At 47.6% G+C, this 22,151-nt stretch overlaps 2 protein-coding genes across 2 annotated transcripts; both read right to left on the reverse strand.

The window, feature by feature from the left end:
- Nucleotides 1-346: 346 nt before the first annotated feature.
- Nucleotides 347-3,644, reverse strand: LOC124513221 (nucleoside diphosphate kinase B). The gene is made up of 5 exons (XM_047081024.1): nucleotides 3,565-3,644; nucleotides 3,184-3,312; nucleotides 2,220-2,321; nucleotides 1,359-1,471; nucleotides 347-602 (listed from the first exon to the last, which is right to left on the reverse strand). Exons 2-5 carry the CDS (start codon nucleotides 3,307-3,309, stop codon nucleotides 485-487), a joined length of 459 nt encoding a protein of 152 aa, XP_046936980.1. The 5' UTR covers nucleotides 3,310-3,312; nucleotides 3,565-3,644; the 3' UTR covers nucleotides 347-484.
- A 3,765-nt stretch (nucleotides 3,645-7,409) lies between these two features.
- Nucleotides 7,410-14,401, reverse strand: LOC124513222 (nucleoside diphosphate kinase A). Its single transcript, XM_047081025.1, has 5 exons — nucleotides 14,342-14,401; nucleotides 12,206-12,349; nucleotides 9,641-9,742; nucleotides 8,466-8,578; nucleotides 7,410-7,715 (listed from the first exon to the last, which is right to left on the reverse strand). The coding sequence occupies exons 2-5, from the start codon at nucleotides 12,329-12,331 to the stop codon at nucleotides 7,598-7,600; spliced, it is 459 nt and encodes a 152-aa protein (XP_046936981.1). The 5' UTR covers nucleotides 12,332-12,349; nucleotides 14,342-14,401; the 3' UTR covers nucleotides 7,410-7,597.
- Between the last annotated feature and the right edge of the window lie 7,750 nt (nucleotides 14,402-22,151).

The raw sequence follows: 22,151 nt of genomic DNA on the forward strand, positions 1-22,151 counted from the left end.
AACAAAGATGTAACTCTGGACTGGACGGGTCCGCGTTTCACCCTTGGCGAGTTTCAACAAATTCTGTGTACGGAAACACACCTTTTTCTACATCCTCTAAGGCAGCTGCGATACTTATTTTCATTATTTCCTTTTCAGTTTCCATACTCACCCAACCAGTGCCACACTCGTCCTCGTCTGCCTCACTACTTTCCCTCCTAGAGTCTACAAGTGCACCCAGATGCTGACAAGGGGCAGATGGTTCTTCCACCGCAAGTAGGATCATTTGCTTCTGGATAATGCTATGAAAGCCAAGGGACCAAGTCACTTCTTCCAGTTTGGCATCAAGTAAGCACAGGAGACTGCACCAGTTTCCAAGGGCTTTATTAGTAAGTTTTAGAAAAGAAAGATTGATTCTCTGGCTTCCAAGTCAGTGGAATGCAGAGCAGTGTCCGGGGACGTATCAGGGGGTGCCGAAGGGGACTGATGCTCTGTCGTCCACCTTTTATTCGTAGATCCAGTCAAAAGCACAAGGCTTGTAGTCAACCAATTCTTCAGGCTTAAACCACAGGCTGATTTCTTTCTCTGCACTTTTTACTGAATCACTGCCATGAATGATGTTCCTGAGAGAGACAACAATTACTGGCTACCACATTTTAGAGTGCAAAAGTCTGTTCGTGGCTGAAGCAAAGGATGGTCGCTGCAGACCTTTCCCGCCAAACTGCCACCTGAAGCAGGAGACCCAAGGCATTTCCTCTTAAAAGCAACTATAAAATTCTAAGAGTATTGGATCAAAAGCATCCCGTGGCTCAGCTCTGTTATGCTCCCGCTTCCAAAACGAGTGTTTGTACCCCAAGACTGCTGTGCCACAAAACATTACTTCTCTCATTTTGAAAAACAGGGAGAACCAGACCGAGAGCCAGACGAGATGTGATACATTCACTATCGGGGGCCATTTCTGTTGCATTTTCTTACAACCCTAATTTGCAAAGCTCAGCCAAGACATTTACACGCCCAACCCCTCTATTCCATTTGGATCTTAAACTCTGTAAGGTTTTTGCCCAGATTTTATACAGCAAGGGAACCAAAGGGTTAAATGACACGCCTACAGACACAGCACCGCACAGAGCAGAGGCTCTTTGGCTGTGTCTCCTGAGACCTACCACATGCAGCTCCCTTCTGTGAGGTTTTGGTTAAAATTTTAAGTAGCCCAGGGGGAAGTAACTTTTTAAGGGAGCTTTCATCCAGTGATCATTACCACCTAATTTTAAAAGTTCAAACCTTCCTAAAATTGGGATATGCCCCAAATGGTTTGTACCCATCCCCCACCCTTTTTAAGTGGCTTTGAGGAAACATCATTGGCGCCCCTCGGGACTCACCTGCCAACTTGAATGCAGAAGTCCCCACGGATGGTGCCTGGCTTAGAATCTGCTGGGTTGGTCTCCCCAAGCATCACTCGCCCCGTCTTTACCACGTTCAGTCCCTCCCAGACCTGGACAGGAGGGAAAAGGAACTGCATCAGATCTGTCCTTTGGGGCCACCGGGAACAAACACTCAGCCCTGCCTGACGGCACACTTCAATCAGACCAGTCAGTGCCATGGCCAACCAGCCGGCCTCAGCAGACAGCAGGGGCCGGTGCAAGGTGCTTGCGCTCCATCCCGGGCACGCTGCGAGGAGACAGAGAAACCACCTACCCAACCCAGGGACTTCCCAGCCATGAGAGGAAGGCTAACAGGACTGAAGACCCTTCTGCAGCCACAAACACGGACAAGAAACGGTGATGGAAGGGTGGAGAAAAGTGATCAGACTGGAACAGGGGCAGTGGGATGGGCATCTGACTGTTAGCACGGGACACTAGGTTTGCATGAAAACAAAAAGTGCATTGCAGGGAAGAGCAGAAACAAAGCCATCCTCAGAGAACAGGAAGGAGGTCCACTTTCTCCTCGACTCTGCGCCCCTTATTGTACCCTCTGTTCTCTTCCTTCCCAACTGGACACAAATGCCACAGGAGGAAATCGACTGCTCTATTTCTAGCACTGGATTAGAAAACTTCTTCCCCTTGCTTTTGCCCCCCAAGCTCCTAGCAGCTCCATTGACTGAGTAACTCCAGCAGGCTCCGTTTGTAAAACAAGGCATTTGGAGTAGCTGGGGCCGATGTCTAAAAAGACACACGGGCACTGTGCAAGCCCAGTCCTGTATCAGCCCTTATTTTCCTCCATACCCCCCCAAAAGTACTTGCCATGGCCACAACCGGCCCGGAATTCATGTACTTCACCAGCCCGGGGAAGAACGGGCGGTCCTTCAGGTCAATGTAGTGCTGCTTCAGGAGTTCCTCTGAGGCCTGGCATTGAACAGGAGGTTGCAGTTAGGAAGTAAACTGGAGAGGCTCAAATACGGATCCATCCCATCCCCAGAACCCCCCACTCAAAGGTCGGCTTTTCTAAAAGTCCAGTTATATGTTAACCCGCATTCATATGTAAGTGTGTATATATGTATGTAATATGTGTGCATATATATATATATACACACATACATATACGCATATACATACATGTGTATAGATATATACACATATATCTATAAAATAATTATCCTCTCCAAACCCTGACACTCTTTTAGTAGAAAGACTGTTCAGATCATGAAGACACCCTCATAATGTCCCTGGCGTTAGGGCTGGTACAACCCTAAAGAGTAGGTGATTTGAAAATCTAGATGTGGAGGGTCTGCCGTTGAAGGAAATACGCCAGAGAGAGGTCCGTTCCCAGTGTCCTCGTAAACATTTCAGATGTTAACCGAGAACGTTCTCTTCTTCCCAGATGGGCCTGGTTGAGATTTCAATACTTATCCCTTAAGGTCCAGATCTGTGCCCCTACCTGTGGCGTGGAAGTGACAGGCACTGCCCTAAGCTGGAGGAAGCCGGCTGCGGGAGGGCTCCCCCCCGCCACCGCCCAGGGCACTTGCAGCGTCCCCCCCCACACACACACACTTGCAGCCCGCGGGGGCCGGGGCATAGGCCCGGGCGGGGGCGGGCTTCCCCCGCAGGCAGCGAGCCCGGGCAGGCGACACGTCACCTCCGCTTAACCTTGCGGAGGGCGCCGGGGCTCACGGGCCTCGGGGCTGGGCTCGGGCGGCTGTGTCGCCGCGGAGGCGAGGGCCACGGCTGGGAGCGGAAGCAGGAGCACCCCGGCGGCGCGCCGCGTTACCTGCAGGAACTTCATGGCCACGAGGCGGAAGCCCTTCTGCTCGAAGCGCTTGATGATCTCGCCCACCAGGCCGCGCTGCACGCCGTCCGGCTTGACGGCGATGAACGTGCGCTCCTGGTGGGCCATGGCCTGCGGGCGACAAGGGCGACTCAGGGCCCGGCGGCCGCGCGGACAAGGGAGGCGGCCCGCGCCTCCCCCCACCCCGCGGGCGCCCCGGCCCCTCCGCCCGCTCCGCGGGGACACGCGCCTCCCGGCCGCCGCCGCCCCGCCGGAGGGGACCCGGCACCGGGCCTGGGAGGAGGGGGGAAAGGAGCGGGGGGGTGAGCACGCCTGCGGGGAGGGGCCGGGGGGCGACAGGGGAGCGCGCCCGCGGCGTCTTACCGGGAAGCTGGCTGCGCTGCGGGGCGGGAGGCGCGACGTGGAGGGGGCGGCGGGGCCGGGAGCCGCTCGGGGGGAGGGCCCTGCGACGGCCACACCCCGGACGCCCCGCCGCCCAACCCGCGAAGCCGCCGCGGCCCGTGGCCCCTGTCCACGCCCCGGGCTCGCTCTCAGTGCGTGGGGGCTCGGGAGCGGGAAGTGGCTTCTCCACCCGGGTGTCCCGCGGCCGGGGCGCAGCTACGCACGTCCAGTCCGCACCCTCCCTTCGGTACCTGTTGCCGCCACACACGCGGGCACGTGCGCGCGCACACGCACACACACTGTGTACCTCCTGCCGACACACACACACACTCTGGTCAGGTTCTCCAGTTCAGCCTGAGACCTACCCCTGACAAGATTCTCGAGTGTCTTACAGCAGACCTGTCATGTTTGCGGAGGGCTCTCCACCCTTGGGGGGCTCCCAGGTCCCTGGGGAGGCGGCGGGCCCCTCCTCTCGGCCCTTCCAGACCCCCATCCAGCAGCGCTTGTACCCCGAGCTGGTGAGAGCCCTGTGTCTGTCTCCCTTCAGGACAGTGAGCTGATCAAGGGGAGCCCTGTGTCCTCACCCTAGTGCTCCCGGCACTGCACTGACAAGCTGTACCTGCTAGATTGAAACTGGGCTTCAACTACCTCCATTTTGACCTCAAACTCGCTAATTGATTAAATTCTTCCTTCTAGTTTCCCTGTTAACTCAGGCAGAAAACCCTGCAGGCAAGCATCCCGTGATGGAAACAAACCACCCCCTCAAGCAACAAGAACTGCCCTGAGCCAGCAAGACCAGGGTGACTGACTGCAAGACAGTGAGTGATTTGACCTTCGCTGCTCACTTGTGGGTACGCACCGACCTTTGTCCCACGTAAGCTTTATGTGAACCTAGAAGCAGGGCACCTGGGTGGCTGAATCGGTTAAGTGTCCAACTCTTGGTCTCTGCTCAGGTCTTGATCTCAGGGCCACGAGTCTGAGCCCCACACTGGGCTCCACACTGCGTGTGGATGCTTTAAAAACAAAAAAGCAATGGGGTGCCTGGGTGGCTCGGTCAGTTAAGCCTCCGCTTCTTGCTTTCAGCCCAAGTCGTGATCTCCTGTTTATCAGATCGAGCCCCACTGCCAGCTCTGTGCTAACAGCATGGAGGCCGCTTGGGATTCTCTCTCTGCCCCTCCCGCACTCCCTCTCTCTCAAAACAAATAAACTTTTAAAAAATGTTTAAAAGAACAAAAACAAACAAAAAGCAAAACAACAAAAGACCTGGAAGGTATTTTCAGCCCTTTGGAGACAGTCTTTGAGAGGGTCCACTGTCTTCCGGGTGGTGGCCTCCCTGGAATAAATCCCATTCTTGTTTCACCATGACTCCTCTCTGCCTTTGGGTTGTGTGGAACCTGGTCTGAATGGGTCCCTCCGAGCTGGGTGCCTTTGCACCCGTGAGTCCTGGCTGCAAGGCGACAGACAGTCCAGCCCTGTTACACCTTGCTGGCCTCCCAAACTTCTGGTCACAGAGCATGAACACACAGCTCTCATTCTGGAGAAGAGACGACTAGTGTTCCCTGTGGCTTCGAGGCCAAGCCCTAATTTGGACTTCTTTTTCGGAGTTATCCAATGTCAACTGTGGGAAGGAGGCTGGGAATCTCACCGGACAATTCTCTGGAGAGCTGTTTGCCCCTTTGGCCCCGTCACTAATACCTCCCTGCAGGGGCAGCCTTCTGCTCACTTTTCTGTCCTTCCTGGAAAGACTGCCCTTAACTGGGCAAGGTGTGACCCCTGACCCTGCCTCACGACACACAAACTCATTCCCCAAAGGGCTGGCACTTCATCTCACTCCCCCCAAAACAAACAGGCCAGGCTTTGCGTGCAACAGAAATGCCTCTAGTCCTCAGCTGGACGAGAAAACAGTAGCCCCTCGTGGAGGAAATCCTCCCACGAAGTATGCAAAGGTCAACTCTCGTTGCGCACTTTAAATAATCTTAGTTTTGTCAGGGATGCCCCAGGGAAACTGGGAGGACATGGAAGCCCCCATCCCAACTCCCCTCCTCTCTACTCTCTACCAAAGCCAGGGCACAGGCAAAATACCAAGAAAGAAAAGCCGCTCAAGTTTGTGGCAAAAGTCATAGTCCCCAACATCTGTTCTCACTTTCCTCCTTCTCAGAGAATTTGAGTATTCTCCAAGCACAAGGTCGCCCAAATAAAAACCAGATAAAAAAGGTTCCACTTTCTCTTGCAGCGAGACACTTGCCCGTGACTAAGTTCTGGCCAATGAGATGGGACGGGGAGCAAAGGGGGTAAATCCAGGATTACCCCCTTGAAAGAACGCTCCACTCCCTTTCCCAACTTGCTGTTAGGCATGGGTGGTAACCCATGTTAGGTTGGTTAGAAGGAAAGGAGTCACCGGACCACCTCAAGGCTCACAACCTCACCATCACTGCCTCCACTTAGCTATGTGGACTTTCTGGGCTTTTTACAGCTTTACTGAGGTATAACTGACAAATAAAACTTGTATGTAGTTAAGGTATACGATTTGATGTTTCAATTTACATCTAGCGTGACGTCATCACCACAATGAAGCTAATGAACGTTATCGATCACTTCACATAGTTACCATTTTTCTTTATTTTTGTGTGGTGAGCGCACTTAAGATCTACCCTCCTCGCAAGTTTCAAGTATACATACAGTATTGTGAACTATAGTCACAGTGCTGTCCATTTTTAAATAAAGGGTAAGTAAGTCCCAGGGCGCCTAGGTGGCTCAGTGGGTTAAGCGTCGACTTTTGGTCCCAGCTCTGGTCATAATCTCATGGTTTCTGAGTTCAAGCCCTGCACTGGGCTCTGTGCTGACAGTGCAGAGCCTGCCTGGGATCCTGTCTCCTCCCCTCTCTTTCTCTAAAAAATAAAAAATAAACTTTAAATAAATAAACATTAAAAAAAAAAGGTAAGTAAATTTCCAGCTTGCCCATTAAAGCAACCAAATCAGTGCCCTAACAAATCAAAGCTACTTACAAGATTTTACCTTTTTTAAAAAATTTTTTTTAAGTTTCAGGGTGCCTGGGTGGCTCAGCCAGTTGGGCGTCCCTTCGGCTCAGGGCATGATCTTGCAGTCTGTGAGTTCAATCCCCACGTCAGGCTCTGCATTGACAGCTCAGAGCCTGGAGCCTACTTCAGATTCTGTCTTCCCTCCCCCACTCACACTCTATCTCTCTCTCTCAAAAATAAAATAAAAACATAAAAAGTTAAACAAAAATTTTTTTAAGTTTTATTTGAGAGAGCATACACACGAGTGGGGGAGGGGCAGGGAGGAGAGACAGAATCCCAAGCAGGCTCCACACCATCAGCACAGAGCCCTGTGCAGGGCTTGAACTCACAAACTGTGAGATCAGGACCTGAGCCGAGACCAACAGTCAGACGCTTAACTGACTGTGCCACCCAGGCGCCCCTCACCTGCTTCTTTTAAGGTCATCCCAGGGACCCAGGCCCACTGTCCACACAGCCTTTCTGTTTTGGAGTAGTTACAACTTCTCACACTCCCCCATCCATTGAATCCCCGAGAGCTTCTCAAGAGCAGAAAGGCTTTTATTTCCAATGAATCCTCTGCAGATCCTAGCAGATCCTTCCTGGATGGCTGCTGACTGGCTCAGTGTCAAAAGTGGACGGGATACAGGGTGAAGAGAGGGACAGGGAAAGAGAGAGAGAGAGATCTCTCAGGCCAATAAAAATATTTTATATAGTATTTACACTATTAGCTCAGTTATCCAGAGTACATGAAAAGGAAAAAAGAATCCAAAGCAGTAAGGCGATACAAAGTAACCAACTCCACGGATCCTATACTGGGATGAGATATTTTAATCTGATGGTGGTACATAATACTGTTCAGGGAGCACTCCCAGCTCCAGGAGTTCCCCTCCACATTACAAGGAAGTTCTCAAAAATAACCGGATTTGCTAGAGGCTGGCCCCCTGCTCACGGGAGGGAGAGGGGCTGGAACGGGCAAAGCATTGAGGTCTGCTGTCTCGTCACTCGTAGATCCAGTTCTGAGCACAGCTCTTGTAATCCACCAGCTCTTCAGGCTGAAACCACAAGCCAATCTCCTTCTCCGCACTTTCCACGGAATCACTGCCATGGATGATGTTCCTGGAAGGGGGAAGAGATGGCCACGTTACCGAGACCCAAAGGATTAAACTGCCCAGGAGCTCCCCCTGACACCCACTGCCAGACAGCTCGCAGCCACTGCAGCAGAAAGAGCCAAAGCTCCGTGTACATTAGTTTGTGTTAAAAGAAAAAGCCCACAGCTGCAGTTAAGGTCAGGATGAAGGATGCCCTCCTCATGTCCGGCCCTCCTAGCAACACTGATGCCAGCAGTGAACGGGCTCCGGCCAGCAAGGTATGCTGTCCCAGGCCCTACCCTCTCGAGAGAGGCACAACCACAGTGATGTCGATGGCCGGTGGCAGGGAGCTCGCCAGGCCAGACACCAAATTCAGAGGGAGAAACACAATGAACTTATTTTAAATTCATCTGCATATGGCATCATGTCCATCCCAGACTCAGGAACCCAAATTTTTTTTTATTATTATTATTTTAAAGTAGGCTTCATACCCAGTGCAAAACCCAACATGGGGCTTGAACTCACGGCTGTGAGATCAAGACCTGAGCTGAGATCAAGAGTCGGACACTTAACCAACTGAGCCACCCAGGTGCCCACCCCCGCCTTTTTAAAAGATTTTTTTAAAGTAATCTCTGCACCCAACATGGGGCTCCAACTTACAACCCCAAGATCAAGAGTCACATGTTCTACCAACTGAGCCAGCCGGGTACACGAGGAACCCAAATTCTTGTGTCACCTTACTCAGATTTTGGAAGAAGGCAAAAGCACCAACTCTCACCTGCCAACTTGGATGCAAAAGTCTCCACGGATGGTCCCGGGCTTGGAGTCCGCAGGGTTGGTCTCTCCCAGCATCACCCGGCCTGTCTTCACCACATTCAGCCCCTCCCAGACCTCCAAGGATAAAAGAACATATGGTCAAGGAAGAAAACCAACCTCAGCAGAAAATCTGAAAACTATTAATTCGAAACAAGAAAACAAAAAAGCCCCCTTAACATTGAAGAAATGTTTATGGAGCATCTGCTTATTCCAACAACGGGAATACCAGTCTCCCTGCCTCCACTCCTGCCTTTCTACAATCCCTTCTGAACAGAGCAGTCTCTAAAAACGCCCAGTGTAAAACCTCCCAGGCATTCGTCCCAGAGCCCATGAAGTGCATGGCCGACACAGCCCTACCTGATCTGGCCCCTGCCCTTATCTTTGAACTCATGTCATCTGACCTTCTCTTCTACCCACCAGGCTTCAGCCACTCCAACCTTCCTTCTGTCCTTCAAGAGCCCAGGCCCTCTGCACATGCTGTTTTCCTGCCGAGAATGCTCTTCAGTGTGATTTTGTGCACGTCTGGCTCCTTCTCACTCAGATCTCAGCTTGAAAAGCGTGTTCCTTGACCACCCAATCTAAAGCGGTCACTTGTCACATCATCCTATTTCACTCTGTGCAAATCACTGATCACTAGCTAATAGATATACATATATATATAAATGTAAATAAATATATATATACATATGTATATGTATATATATATATGTTTCTTCATTATGTGCCCGTCTTCCCCTTCAAGATGTATAGGCAAGGAAAGCTATGAAAATAAGTTCCTGTGTTGTCTCATTCATGACTATATCCCCAGCGTCTGGAAGAGAGTGTGGCACAATGAGGACAACCCATATATACTGCAGTAAACAAGAGACAATCTGCCTCCCTCCAGAAGTGCAGAATCAGGCAGACTCTCCTGATCGCTCCCAGCTTTGAGTCGCGATGAGTCTTCAGTTCAGCAAACAAATGTATTTTGTGTTTGGTGGGTCAGAGAGCCAACTCACATCCTAACTGTCCAATCCTCCCAGCCCCCACTGCCTCTGTATTAAGTGAGGACTTGGTGTCAGAGGCGACAATCACAGCACACACTCTTGGCTCCCAACTGAGTCATTTGCATCAATACCCCCACACATGCGCACTCACCATGGCAACCACAGGCCCTGACTGCATGTACTTCACCAGGCCGGCAAAGAATGGACGGTCCTTCAGGTCAATGTAGTGTTCCTTGAGAAGGTCTTCGGAAGCCTATTTCACAGAACAGAGGATGAGAACTGACCCTCAAACTATCTAAGGATCAGCCATCTAGTTATTTCCCACTCACTGCTGTTTGAAATGTGAGCTCGTAGCGCCCTGATTCTGTTACAAACCAATCCATTCCCAACACGACCAGAGGGGAGCTGTGCCAGAGACTAAAAGTGCGTCAGCTTTGTACCAATGTCCCCCCTACTGGCCTTGGCTGATCAGAACAGAACCACAGAACATTAGAACTGAATCCAGCCATCCCAACTCAGACAGGAAAACTAACAATACAATGAATTTCCATTCATTGAGAGTAAGCCTCAACTAAAACGTGAAAAGGAAGTCAGGGTTGGGGGGGGTCTTGGCAATGGATGAGAAGCAAATTGAACCCGGCCATTTCTCAGGGATACTTCAGATTTATTCAGAAGATGAAGGCTGGGTATGGCAACTATGCGATTTCCACACAAACCACTCAAAAGAGCGTGACATCTGGGGCCCCTGGGTGGCTCAGATGGTTAAGTGTCTGACTGTCGGTATCAGCTCAGGTCATGATCTTCCGGTTTCATGGGTTGGAGCCCCACGTCTGGCTCTGCGTTGGCAGCATGGAGCCTGCTTGGGATTCTCTCTCTCTCTCTCTCTCTCTCTCTCTCTCTGCCCCTCCCCTGCTAGCACTGTCTCTCTCTCAAAATAAATAAATAAAAATTTTAAAAAAGGGGGGGAAAAAGATGACATCTAGCAATAAATAATTTTGATGAAGAAGGAACTAGAAACTGTCACACTGCCAAGGCCGGTATGTGGAACCAAATCAAATTAGCTGGAGAGGAAACCACCTGCCTAGCAATCCCGACTCACCCAGCTGTGTTCTCTCTTTGCCACTGCACACACACTTGTTCAGGGTCTAACAAGGACCCTTAGTTTTCCCAGTTCTGTAGGACTGCATTGTGGAGGGCACACTGCAGGGATACCCACAAGCGTGGACATCTGCTGCCAAAAAGCACATTCAGAACATCCTGCCGCTCAGCCTCTGGTTGATACTTACTTGCCAAAGTAAAATCACACAGCCGCGTGATCACGCCATGTTAGCAATTCACCCTCTCCCACCAACCCCCAATCCAAATGGAAGACTGGTAGGGGTAGCCTCCGGACACACTGACTTGACCTTCCCTTACCAGAACACTCTTTTAATTCTAGTCATTGCTTCTGATTACCTTTAATCTGCAGAACAGATTACAGCGTGGTTTTTTTTTTTTTTTTTTCTGGAGGAGGGGACATCAGGTTTTTCCTCCTCCAAGTCACCTATAAACAACCCTAGACTCAAGGCAGTCATCCCTCGCCCCATTCTTCACCAAGCCCACACCCTGGATGGGAACTTGGTATAACAGGAAAAATGCACACACTTAAGAGTCAGAGAGACCTGGGTTAAAATCTTCCCTGCATCACTGACTGCATGCCTTCAGATTCATTACTTAACCTCTCCAAGCCCCAGGTTCCAATGACCACAGGCATAGAGATAAGTACACCTCTGGGTCATTGTGAGGGCTACAGAAAACACATGCATCCAGCACATGTGATCAACAATACTGTTCATTTCGCTTTACCTTCAAAACCTAATTTAATATGCAAACTCTCTGGAAAGCAGTACTGATCCGATACCCGGCACTAACGATTCCATCACCTACCCCCCTCTGCATTAACACCCATCTACCCCTCCCACCCTGCCCCTTACACTAAAGCGGTTTCCCCAAAACACCACGCGGGAACTAAATTGCAAACCAAATTCCATTTAAAATGCACCAGCAGTGTCCAAAGATGACTCTAGTGCTGGGAAAAAAGACTGTCCCCTAATTTATCTGCTCTGAGAATTTGAATTCTCACTTCCCAGGTCTGTCTGAAAAAGGGTTCTTGGCCAATTAATTCTTTTCATTTTTCCGGAATACTGCTTGGCAGGTGTGTTGAAAATGTGTCTGTTCTCTACTGTTTTCTGGGGGGCTTCCCCAAGACCAAAACCACAGCTTTCCCCCCAACATCCCCTGATGGCGCCTAATATATGCCACACACTAAGTGGGCGGTAAGTAAGGACAGAAAGATTTCCTTGCTGACAAACAACCTGCCTCAGAGAGGGAGGTGGGGGAGGGGAGAAGCTCTCTGAAATAATCTGCTCAGGAAGTTCAAGACCAGGAGCTCAAACATGCCCAGGGCTTTGAGTCAGAAATCACAGTGCTGCGGTAACATATGGAACTCTGCATTGCTAAAGGGAAAGGGAGGCTATTTCCAAAGTCCCAGTAATTGGTTTGTTGCAGGACTCAGCCACAACGCCAGCCACCGAGTTGTTTCCAGGTCTCAGGACATCTGTGTTCACCCTTCGTGGGGAAGACTACAAAGGAGGGGAAGGGAGAAACCGAGAGGCTAACGTACAACGTTGCCCTGTACTCTGAGAGAACAGAAATATGAAGAATGAAGTCCACTTACCTGAATTAATTTCATAGCAACGAGGCGGAATCCCTTTTGCTCAAAACGCTTGATGATCTCTCCCATGAGGCCGCGCTGGACCCCATCAGGCTTGATGGCAATGAAGGTGCGTTCGCTGTTGGCCATGGTCCTGAGGATAGACAGCTGCAGGGATGAAACAGCACTGAATATCCTGCCTACATCATTATCCTTCTCAAGCGGATTACCCCATAAAGCTGGTTTATATCTGTCAAGCTAACTCCAAAAGTCTCTTTGGTAAAAAAAAATGCGTTCACCACAAGTGCCGCACTGAAAATACTCTAGAAGAGCACACGTATAAAAAATGTTCCTAAAGGGGGTACCTGAGTCAGTCAGGATCAGGTCATGATCTCAGTTTCATAAGTTCGGGTCCCACATCAGGTTGTCTGCTCACCGCGCGGAGCCTGCTTGGGATTCTCCCTCTCTCTCTGCTCCTCATCCTATCGTTTGCACTCTCTCTCTCTCAAAATAAATAAATTAAAAAGAAAAGAGGGCGGCCTGGGTCGTTCAGTCGGTTGAGCGCCAACTTTGGTGCAGCTCGTGATCTCACAGTTCGTAAGTTCAAGCCCCTTGTCTGGCTCTGTGCTGACTGCTCAGAGACTGGGGCCTCCTTCAGATTCTGTCTCCCTCTCTCTCTGCCCCTCCCCACTCATTCTCTCTCTCTTTCTCTCTCTCTCAAGAATAAAATAAACGTAAAAAAAAAAGGACATTTTGTTAAAAAAAAAAAGTACCTAAAGGAAAAAAGAACTTTCCCTAAAAGAAAAAACAAAGAAACCCAAAAACCCAGTTCCTCCTCAGTGCCCTTAATTCTGAACTAATATCCCAGGATGGGGGAGCGTGCAAAAGCAGGGACCATAATTTCTATGGCATTTGACTTAATAAGCTTCCATTAAGCATCTATTTTGTATCCAACACTGTGGCAGAACTAAGGTAGGGGATGTTAAAAAAAAAAAGAAGAAGACATTTTGTGAGTAATCCAGAGAAGGGAAACTAGAGGGATAAAGTGGTGTCAGGCAAAAAGCAGAATGAAACGGTCTGACCTACTACCACAGTCATGGTATTAGAACTGAAAGGGGTTTTAGAGATTATTTCATTGGAATCCCCTTCATTTTACGAACGAGAAAACAAATCTAGGGCACCAGAACGAAGGCCACATTCCCAATTTCCCGATGCAATTTATGCTCCATCATAAGACATCATGAAGATTCTGACAAACCAATAAAAGGTGGATCCTGAGAGAACTAGGGCCATATGAGATGGGACATCGTGCAGGAAAGAGGCCTAGAGAATGTCTATCCCAGACCTCGCCTTTTACAGAGAAGACTGGGCTCATGACCTGCTCTGTCTACACAAGATGAGAATGGAGGAGGCCCCTGACCTTGAAAGACAATCCCTAATGTGGATCACCACACCACCTCCTGGCTCTCTCTTCCTGTACTTTAACCTCTTATTACAGCACCTTAACATATTTGAATTTTGTTTGTGGGTCTGTCTCCCCACTGGTCTGCGGCCTGTATACACGTATGGTTTACTGCTGTGTCTGTCCCTAGCACCTAGCCTCCTGGCCCAGCACTCAATAAGAGCAAAGAAAATAAATGGTAATCACCCTGCACCTCCGAGAAAAAGAGACAAAGCCCAAGGGCTGGCGGAGAACTCCCAATGGAAGCTCGAGACAGGGAGAGATTCCACAGGAGAAAATGGGGGTAAGGAGCCAAAATACTCCTTATACCCATACGGTGAATTCCTATAAATGTCCACCATACCAACCCAGACACACACCCGTCATTCATTCATTCATTCATTCATTCATTCAGCAAGAACTTACTGAGCCCCAACTCCGTGCCCAGCACTGCACGCGACACAGACAAATAAGGCACAATCCCAGTCGTCGCGGCCCGATGTTCGGAAAGGTAGCCTCGGACAAAGGCGAGTCCACGTGGCGTGGGACCTGCGCTGACAGGTCTGCACCTGTCCACCGGCGCTGCCCCGCCCTTCCCTCCCAACCGATCCCTCTGGCCACCTCTCAGAGCCGGACTCATCCGACCCCTTGGCCTCCCCCGACCCCGACCCCGACCCCACTGCTCTCCCCCTCCTCTCAGGACCCCGAACCCATCTCACCCCTCCAGATGCTCGAGCTCCAACTCCGGCTGGGGAAGCCGGCACCGGAAACACGCCCGGCCCCACGTGGTTCCTGGCGCCGGCAGGCGCGGAACGCTTCTTTCCGGCTCGGCTGCCGGGGAGTCCGTTTTGGCAGAACACCACTCGCCCACGCTTCCTCTGGAGGGTCGGGTGTCATTCTAAGGAGCAACGTTCCGACGTTTAACTTCCGGCACTGCTTTTTCTTGCTTTTCCGGCATGCTGCTTTTTTTTTTTTTTTTTTAAGATTCTGTGACTCACTTCCTTCGTTGTGGAGTCACTTGGCTTCCCGAGAGGTGGCGCTCCCACTTTGCATGAAGTCTGAACGGGCACCTGACCTAGAAGTGGACATGTCTTTCTCACTTTACATTTACTCACTTTTTCCAGCCTATCAAGCACTGCATTATTAATTGAGTACCTACTATGTGCCAGGCACTACTCCACGGCCTGGGGGCATGGCAGTAAACTCTCTAAGGAGCTTCTGGCGGGGTAGGGAGTGGGGGACCAAGAATAAACAAATAAGCAAATTGATGTGTAATACTTTGCATTATGTTAGCGCTGTTAAGAAAAAGTAGGGCAAGGGAGAAAGATGAAGGAGTGGACTATCTTAAAAGGTTGGTTGGGGAAAATGTCTCCGAGGAAGTGACAATGGAATAGAGCTGCATGAAGTGAGGAACAACCTAGTGATGATCTGACAGCAGAGTATGGCAGTGCGCATCCAGTAATAGAAAATGCCATCGGAGAGGCGACTGGGTGACTCAGTCCCTTGAGCCTCCAGCTCTTGATTTAGACTCAGACTCTGGTTTTGATCTTAGGTTAGTGAGTTCCAGCTCCAAGTCTGGCTCTGTGCTGACAGTGCAAAGCCTGCTTGGGATTCTCTCTCTCTCAAAGAATGAATACATAAACTTTAAATTAAAACCACAATGAAATATCACTACACACCTATCCTAATGGCTAAAAAATAAAAATATAGTAAGAGTGCCCCACTGACCTAGTGGGTAGAGCATGACATTCTTGATAATCGCTGTGGTGAGACTGTGAGTTTGAGACCCGCATTGGGTATAGCGTTTACTTTAAAAAAGAAAAAGAAATAGTGAAAATGCTGTCCGGGAGGTGGAGAAACTGGACCTACTCATATATTGCTGGTGGGAATGTAAGATGAATGGTATGGCCATTCTAGAAAAGTTTGGCAGTTTCTTATAAAACTAGGCACTTACGCATGATCCAATAATTGCACTCTTGGGTGTTTATCGCTGAGAAATTAAAGATTTTTGTTCTGTTTACACAGAAACCTGTATTTAAATGTTCCTAGCAGCTTTATTTGTAATAGCCAAGGACTAGACACAACCCAAATGTCCATCAAGTGAAAGCTTAAACAAACTACAGTCCATCCATACCATGGAACACTACTCAATAATAAAAAAAAAAAAAAAAGGAAAAAAGAAAAAGAAACAACTATTGACACACAGCAATTTGGCTAGATCTCAAGAGAGATTATGCTAAGTGAAAAAAAAAAAAGCCAATCACAAAAGGTCATATACTGTATTATTGCATTTATATAAGGTTCTTAAATTCTCAAAATTCTAAATATAGAGAATTCATGAGGGGTGTCTAGGAGTTCAGGATGGGAGAGAAGGCATGAGTATATTCCTACCGGGGTAGTACAAGGGAGCCTTAGAGTGATGGACTAGTTCTGTATCTTGATGCTTGATTGTGGTGACAGTTACATGAATCTACACATGTGATAAAGTTGCATAGAACTGCACACACACTCAAGTGAATGCATGTGAAACTGATGAGATCCAAATAAACTCTGTGGATTATACCAATGTCAATTTCCTGGTTTTGATATCATTCTATAGTTATGCGAGATGTTAGCATTAGAAGACACTGGGTGAAAGATACATAGGACTTCTGGGGCGCCTGGGTGGCTCAGTCGGTTGGGTGTCCGACTTCGGCTCAGATCGTGATCTCATGGTCTGTGAGTTCAAGCCCCACGTCGGGCTCTGTGCTGACAGCTTGGAGCCTGGAGCCTGTTTCGGATTCTGTGTCTCCCTCTCTCTCTGACCTTCCCCCATTCATGCTCTCTCTCTGTCTCAAAAATGAATAAACGTTAAAAAAAAAAAAAAGATACATAGGACTTCCTTCTACATGTTTTGTTTTGTTTTGTTTGCAGCTTCCCATAAATCTTTTCTTTTTTTCTTTTTCTTTTCTTTTTTTTTTTTTTTTTTAAGTGAGCCCTACACCCAATATGGGGCTTGAACTCACAACCTTGAGGTCAACAGTCCCATGCTCCACTGACTGAGCCAGCCAGGCACCCTACAATTTCCCATAAATCTATAATTATTTCAAAAAAATTTTAAAGTTTACAGGGGCACCTGGCTGACTTAGTTAGAAGAGTGTGCAACTCTTGATCTCAGGGTGGTGAGATCAAGCCATACTGTTGGGTGTAGAGATTACTAAGAAAAATACATAAACTAAAAAAAGGGGGTGCCTGGATGGCTCAGTTGGAAGAGCATGTGACTCTTGATCTTGGGATTGTGAGTTTGAGCCGCCTGAGTTTGGATGTAGAGATTACTTAAGAATAAAAGCTTAGAGGGGTGCCTGGGTGGCTTAGTCCATTAAGTGTCTGACTCTGGATCTCACCTCAGGTCATGATCTCACAGTTCATAAGTTCGAGCCCTGAACCTGGTTCTGCACTGACAGTGCAGAGTCTGCTTGGAGTTCTGTTTCCCTCTCTCTGTCTCTACCCCACTTGTGTCCTGTCTCTCTCTCAAAATAAATAAATAAATGTTAAAAAATTTTTAAATAAAAATAAAAGCTTAGGGGTGCCTGGGTGGCTCAGTTGGTTGAGCATCTGATTCTTGGTTTCTGCTCAGGTCATGATCTCATGGGTTGGTGAGTTCGAGCCCTCTCTCTCTCTCTCTCTCTCCCTCTGCCCCCAAAATAAATGTAATAAAATTAAATAAAATTAAATAAAATTAAATTAAATAATAAAAGCTTAGGGTTACCTGACTGGCTCAGTGAGTAGAAGATGTGACTCTTGAGCTTGGGGTCATGGGTTTGAGCCCCATGTTGGGCATAGAACTCACTTAATTGAAAGGAAAGAAAGAAAGAAAGAAAGAAAGAAAGAAAGAAAGAAAGAAAGAAAGAAAAAAAGAAAGAAGAAAGGGAGGGAAGGAAGGAAGAAAAGAGGGAGGGAGGGAGGGAGGGTGGAAGGAAAGAAAAAGTGCTTGGGGCTCAGTTGGTTAAAGCATCTGACTACAGCCTGGGTCATGATCTTGAAGCTCATGAGTTTGAGCCCCATATCAGGCTCTCTGCTGTCAGCACAGAGCCCACTTCAGATCCTCTGTCCCCCCCTCTCTCTGCCCCTCCATTGCTCAGAAATAAACATTTTTTTTTAAAAAGAAGGGAACTTAAAAAATTATTTGTAATATTTTGATTTTTTTTTAAGAGAAAGAGAGAGAATTTGAGCTGGGAGAGGGGCAGAAGGAGAGAGAGAGAGAGAAAGAGAGAGAGAGAGAATCTTAAGCAGGCTCCATGCTCAGCTCAGAGCCTGAAGTGGGGCTCGATCCCATGACTTGTGAGATCATGACCTGAGCCTGAATAAAGAGTGTTCAACCAAGTGAAACACCCAGGTGTCCCCCCACCACCAAAAATCTTTAAATGGAATGAGAAAAGCTGATTGAGACTACACTGTTAATCCAAGTGGGAGATGATGGTTATGACAAAGGAGAGAGAGAGACAAATGATTGGTACAGGATATATATTCAAGGTTAAGCCCATAGGTCTTACTGATGGATAGGATATGGGATGTGAGGGGGGAAAAATGGATGTTGGCTCCTAGTTTTCTTTCCTTTTTTTTTTTTTTAAGCTTTTTACAAAATTTAAAAAATTTTATTTTACAGAGAATGAGAGTGTGTGAGCTGGGGAAAGGGGCAGAGGGGGAGACAGAGAGAATCTTAAGCAGGCTCCACCCTCAGTGCAGAGCCTGATGTGGGGCTCGATCCCATGACCCTGGGATCATGACCTGAGCCAAAATCAAGAGTAGGACACCCAACCAGCTGAGCCACCCAGGCATCCCAATTTTATTTTAGTTCTTTTTTATACTTTTTTTTTAAGTTTATTTACTTTGGAGGGGGAGTGGGCAGAGATAGATAGAAATAGAGAGAGAATTCCAAGCAGGCTCTGCATTGTCAGCTTGGAGCCCATTGTGGGACTCAAACTCACAAACCGTGAGACCATGACCTGAGCCAAAACCAAGAATTGAACTCCTAGCCAAATGAACCACCCAGGTACCCTTACTTTAGTTTTTTTAAAGGGTTGTTTTGTTTTGTTTTTGCCTTTAAACTTTTTATCTTTAAGCAATCTCTACGTCCAACATGGGGCTCAAACCCACAACCCTGAGATCAAGAGTCACACCCTCCGCTGACTAAGCCAGCCAGGCACCCCTAAGATTTTATTTTTAAGTAATCTCTATACCCAATGTGGGACTGGAATGTGTAACCCCAAGATCAAGAGTCACAAGCTCTACTGGCTGAGCCAGCCAGGTGTCCCCTAGGTTTCTTCTTTTTCTTTTATTTGGAGGAATGCATTAAATATGAGTTCAACAGAGTTATCTACAAAGGTCCTTCTTAAGTGGCTGGGGTCCAGTGCAGTAATGCTTCTAAAACCTCTATGTACAAACAAGTCATTTGTGGAATTGTTAAAATGCAAACTCTTGATTCAGTAGATCCAGAGTGAAGCCTGAGAGTTTGATGATTCAAATGTTGTTGACTGATAAACTCTACAAGACCGTGTCCTAGAGCCAGGTTCTTTTAAAGACGTTTAAGCTTTATTAGGTGGGGAGGATCTTGCCCAGGCAGATGCTGGGGAAGACGAATGGGCAGTAAAAAAATGTGAAGATCTCATCTCTTCCTGGAAGCCATCCTAATTACATGACTCAGCCTCACCTTCCTTTCCCAACCCAACCCTTCAGGCTTCCATAGGTAAATGCTTCAGCAAACCAAATCAGAAAACAACAAGCTTTAAAGCTAACAGTAACCTTTTTTTTTTTTTTAAGTTTTATTTATTCATTTAAGAATTTCTAGGGGCGCCTGGGTGGCGCAGTTGGTTAAGCGTCCGACTTCAGCCAGGTCACGATCTCGCGGTCCGTGAGTTCGAGCCCCGCGTCAGGCTCTGGGCTGATGGCTCAGAGCCTGGAGCTTGTTTCCGATTCTGTGTCTCCCTCTCTCTCTGCCCCTCCCCCGTTCATGCTCTGTCTCTCTCTGTCCCAAAAATAAATAAACGTTGAAAAAAAAAAAAAAAAAGAATTTCTACACCCAGCATGGACTCAAACTCATGACCCAGAGATCAAGAATCCCATGCTTTTCTGCTGAGCCAGCCAGGTGCCCCTAAACTAACAGTAATCTGAATGGGCATATGGATCGATCTCTCCAGAAACCTTGGCAAAGGGTTCGTTCCAGTTTCTGCTTGAAACCTCCAAGAATAGGAATTCACTACCTCAGACATCTGATCCCCAGCCTTTCACCCTCCCCTTGCTTAAACAGCAACAAAAAACTTGCAAATTGAATATATCCACCCGCCCCCCAAATTAATAACAGGAGTAATGTTTAGTGAACTGCACTAATGATATCAACTATTGTGGAGAAAGGAAAGAGTGGTCACTGGGCTCCCTTGATAGACAAGGGGGAGTGGGGCACCTGGGTGGCTCAGTCGGTTAAGCATGTGACTTTTTGGCTCAGGTCGTGATCTCACATTTCGTGGGTTTGAGCCCCACATCAGGCTCTGTGCTGACAGCTCAGAGCTGAAATCTGCTTCAGATTCTGTGTCTCCCTCTCTCTCTGCCTTCCTCTGCTCACGCTGTCTCTCTCTCTCTCAAAAATAAATAATAAACATTTTTAAAATTTTTAATACATAAATAAACGTTAAAAATTAAAAAAAAAAATCAGGGGTGCCTGGGTGGCTCAGTCGGTTGAGTGACCGACTTCTGCTCAGGTCATGATCTCACAGGTCGTGAGTTCGAGCCCCATGTCAGGCTTTGTGCTGACAGCTCAGATCCTGGAGCCTGTTTTGGATTCTGTGTCTCCCTCTCTCTCTGCTCCTCCCCTGCTCACACACTGTCTCTCTCTCTCTCAAAGATAAATAAACATTAAAAAAAAAGTTGGGACTGTAGTTAGTGGAAATTCACAGAATCTTTGAGGGTAAAACAGTGACACGAGAAACATCTTAAAATTCTAGAACTCAGGGGTTCCTGGGTGGTTCAGTTACTTGAGCATCAGACTCTTGGTTTCAGCTCAGGTCATGATCCACAATTCATGGGTTCAAGCCCTGCATTGGGCTCTGCACTGAAATGCAGAGCGTGCTTGGGATTCTCTCTCTCTCTCTCTACTCCCTCCACTTGCATGCATTCTCTATCTGTCTCTCTCTCTCTCAAAAAAAAAAAAGGAAGAAAGAAAGAAAGAAAGAACGAAAGAAAGAGAAAGAAAAACCGTCATAGCTACCTAATTCACTCCCTTTACAGAGATACACACAGACCAAAAGAGATGACTCGATTTATTCTAGATTATAGGTGTTTATGGGGAAAGTTCTGCTTTAGAACGGCGAAGAATCTAGCTATAGTTTGGAGGGTAGATTGGACGGGGAGAGGCTGGAAGCAAAGACTCCCATAAGGAAGGTACTGGCATCACCAATAATCAAGATATGAGGACTGAAGTGGTCAAAAGAATGTGTGTGCTAAAATTCATAGGATAAACCCACAAGATTTGGGAATTGATTAAGTACAATTAACAAAGGATGGAGAGGAACTCTATCCCAGCAATGATAGTGCTGAAGGTCATGAATCTGTTCTCAAAAGATGTAGGGGCACTTCTTAGCTCAACCACATGTTAGTTATGTGACCTTGGACAAGATATTCAACATCACCAAGCAAATCTCAGTTTCTGTTTGTTAAATGGGAGTAAGAATAGTCACAACATCTTAAGAGTATTGTGAGGATTACATAAAGTAATGCAATGAAAATTTTAGCACTGTCTGGCACATAGTATATAATAAATGTCAGCTGTTTGGGCTTTTTTTTTTTTTTTTATAGTTCAGGGTGACAGAATCTTACACCTAAGAACTGTGACAATTATGATATTAACAGAAATAGGGAAGACTAGAAAAAGCCAGCTAGAGGAAAATGAGTTTGGAGTAATGCAGTTGATGCAGGGAGATACAAGAGAGAAAGTATACAGTAATCAATTGGAGACATTTATCTGGGGGTCAGAAGCGATGCTAAGGCTTAGGGGAGACATGAGGGGATTATTTGCATAAAAGTGATCTGTAAATGCCTTGAAGCTAAACACAAAGCATTGGCAAGATTCTTTTTTTTTTTTTTAAAGGCAGACTTTTTTGTGGTTGTGCAGGTATGAATTCCAATGATATTTGATAACTAACATGCATACTAACGATGTCACATTTATACAATTATACATTATGTGCTATAATTTGCTGAGCCTAGGGTCTTTTAGAAGTGAAATTATTAAAAAAAAATTATTTTAGGGGCACCTGGGTGGGTCAGTCGGTTAAGCATCTGACCTCGGCTCAGGTCATGATCTCACGTTTCGTGAGTTCGAGTCCTGCATCAGGCTCTGTGCTGACAGCTCAGAGCCTGGAGCCTGCTTTGGATTCTGTCTCCCTCTCTCTCTGCCCCTCCCCCACTCATGCTCTATCTTTCTCTGTCTCTCAAAAATAAATAAATGTTAAAAATAATTTTGGGGGGCGCTTGGGTGGCTCAGTCGGTTAAGCGTCC

The sequence above is a fragment of the Lynx rufus genome, unplaced genomic scaffold (genome assembly GCF_022079265.1).
Source record: "Lynx rufus isolate CCGP_SWC_20201006 ecotype Redwood Valley unplaced genomic scaffold, mLynRuf1.p SCAF_18, whole genome shotgun sequence".
NCBI lineage: Eukaryota > Metazoa > Chordata > Mammalia > Carnivora > Felidae > Lynx > Lynx rufus.

Excerpts from the sequence above, each read along its gene's own strand:
- LOC124513221 (XM_047081024.1), bottom strand. The coding sequence starts at position 3,309 with ATGGCCCACCAGGAGCGCACGTTCATCGCCGTCAAGCCGGACGGCGTG. Across the intron at positions 2,322-3,183 it reads TGGCCATGAAGTTCCTGCAG|GCCTCAGAGGAACTCCTGAA; the intron begins GTAACGCGGCGC and ends GTTCAATGCCAG. Across the intron at positions 603-1,358 it reads TTCTGCATTCAAGTTGGCAG|GAACATCATTCATGGCAGTG; the intron begins GTGAGTCCCGAG and ends TGTCTCTCTCAG.
- LOC124513222 (XM_047081025.1), bottom strand. The coding sequence starts at position 12,331 with ATGGCCAACAGCGAACGCACCTTCATTGCCATCAAGCCTGATGGGGTC. Across the intron at positions 8,579-9,640 it reads CAGGGCCTGTGGTTGCCATG|GTCTGGGAGGGGCTGAATGT; the intron begins GTGAGTGCGCAT and ends TTATCCTTGGAG. Across the intron at positions 7,716-8,465 it reads TTTTGCATCCAAGTTGGCAG|GAACATCATCCATGGCAGTG; the intron begins GTGAGAGTTGGT and ends TCCCCCTTCCAG.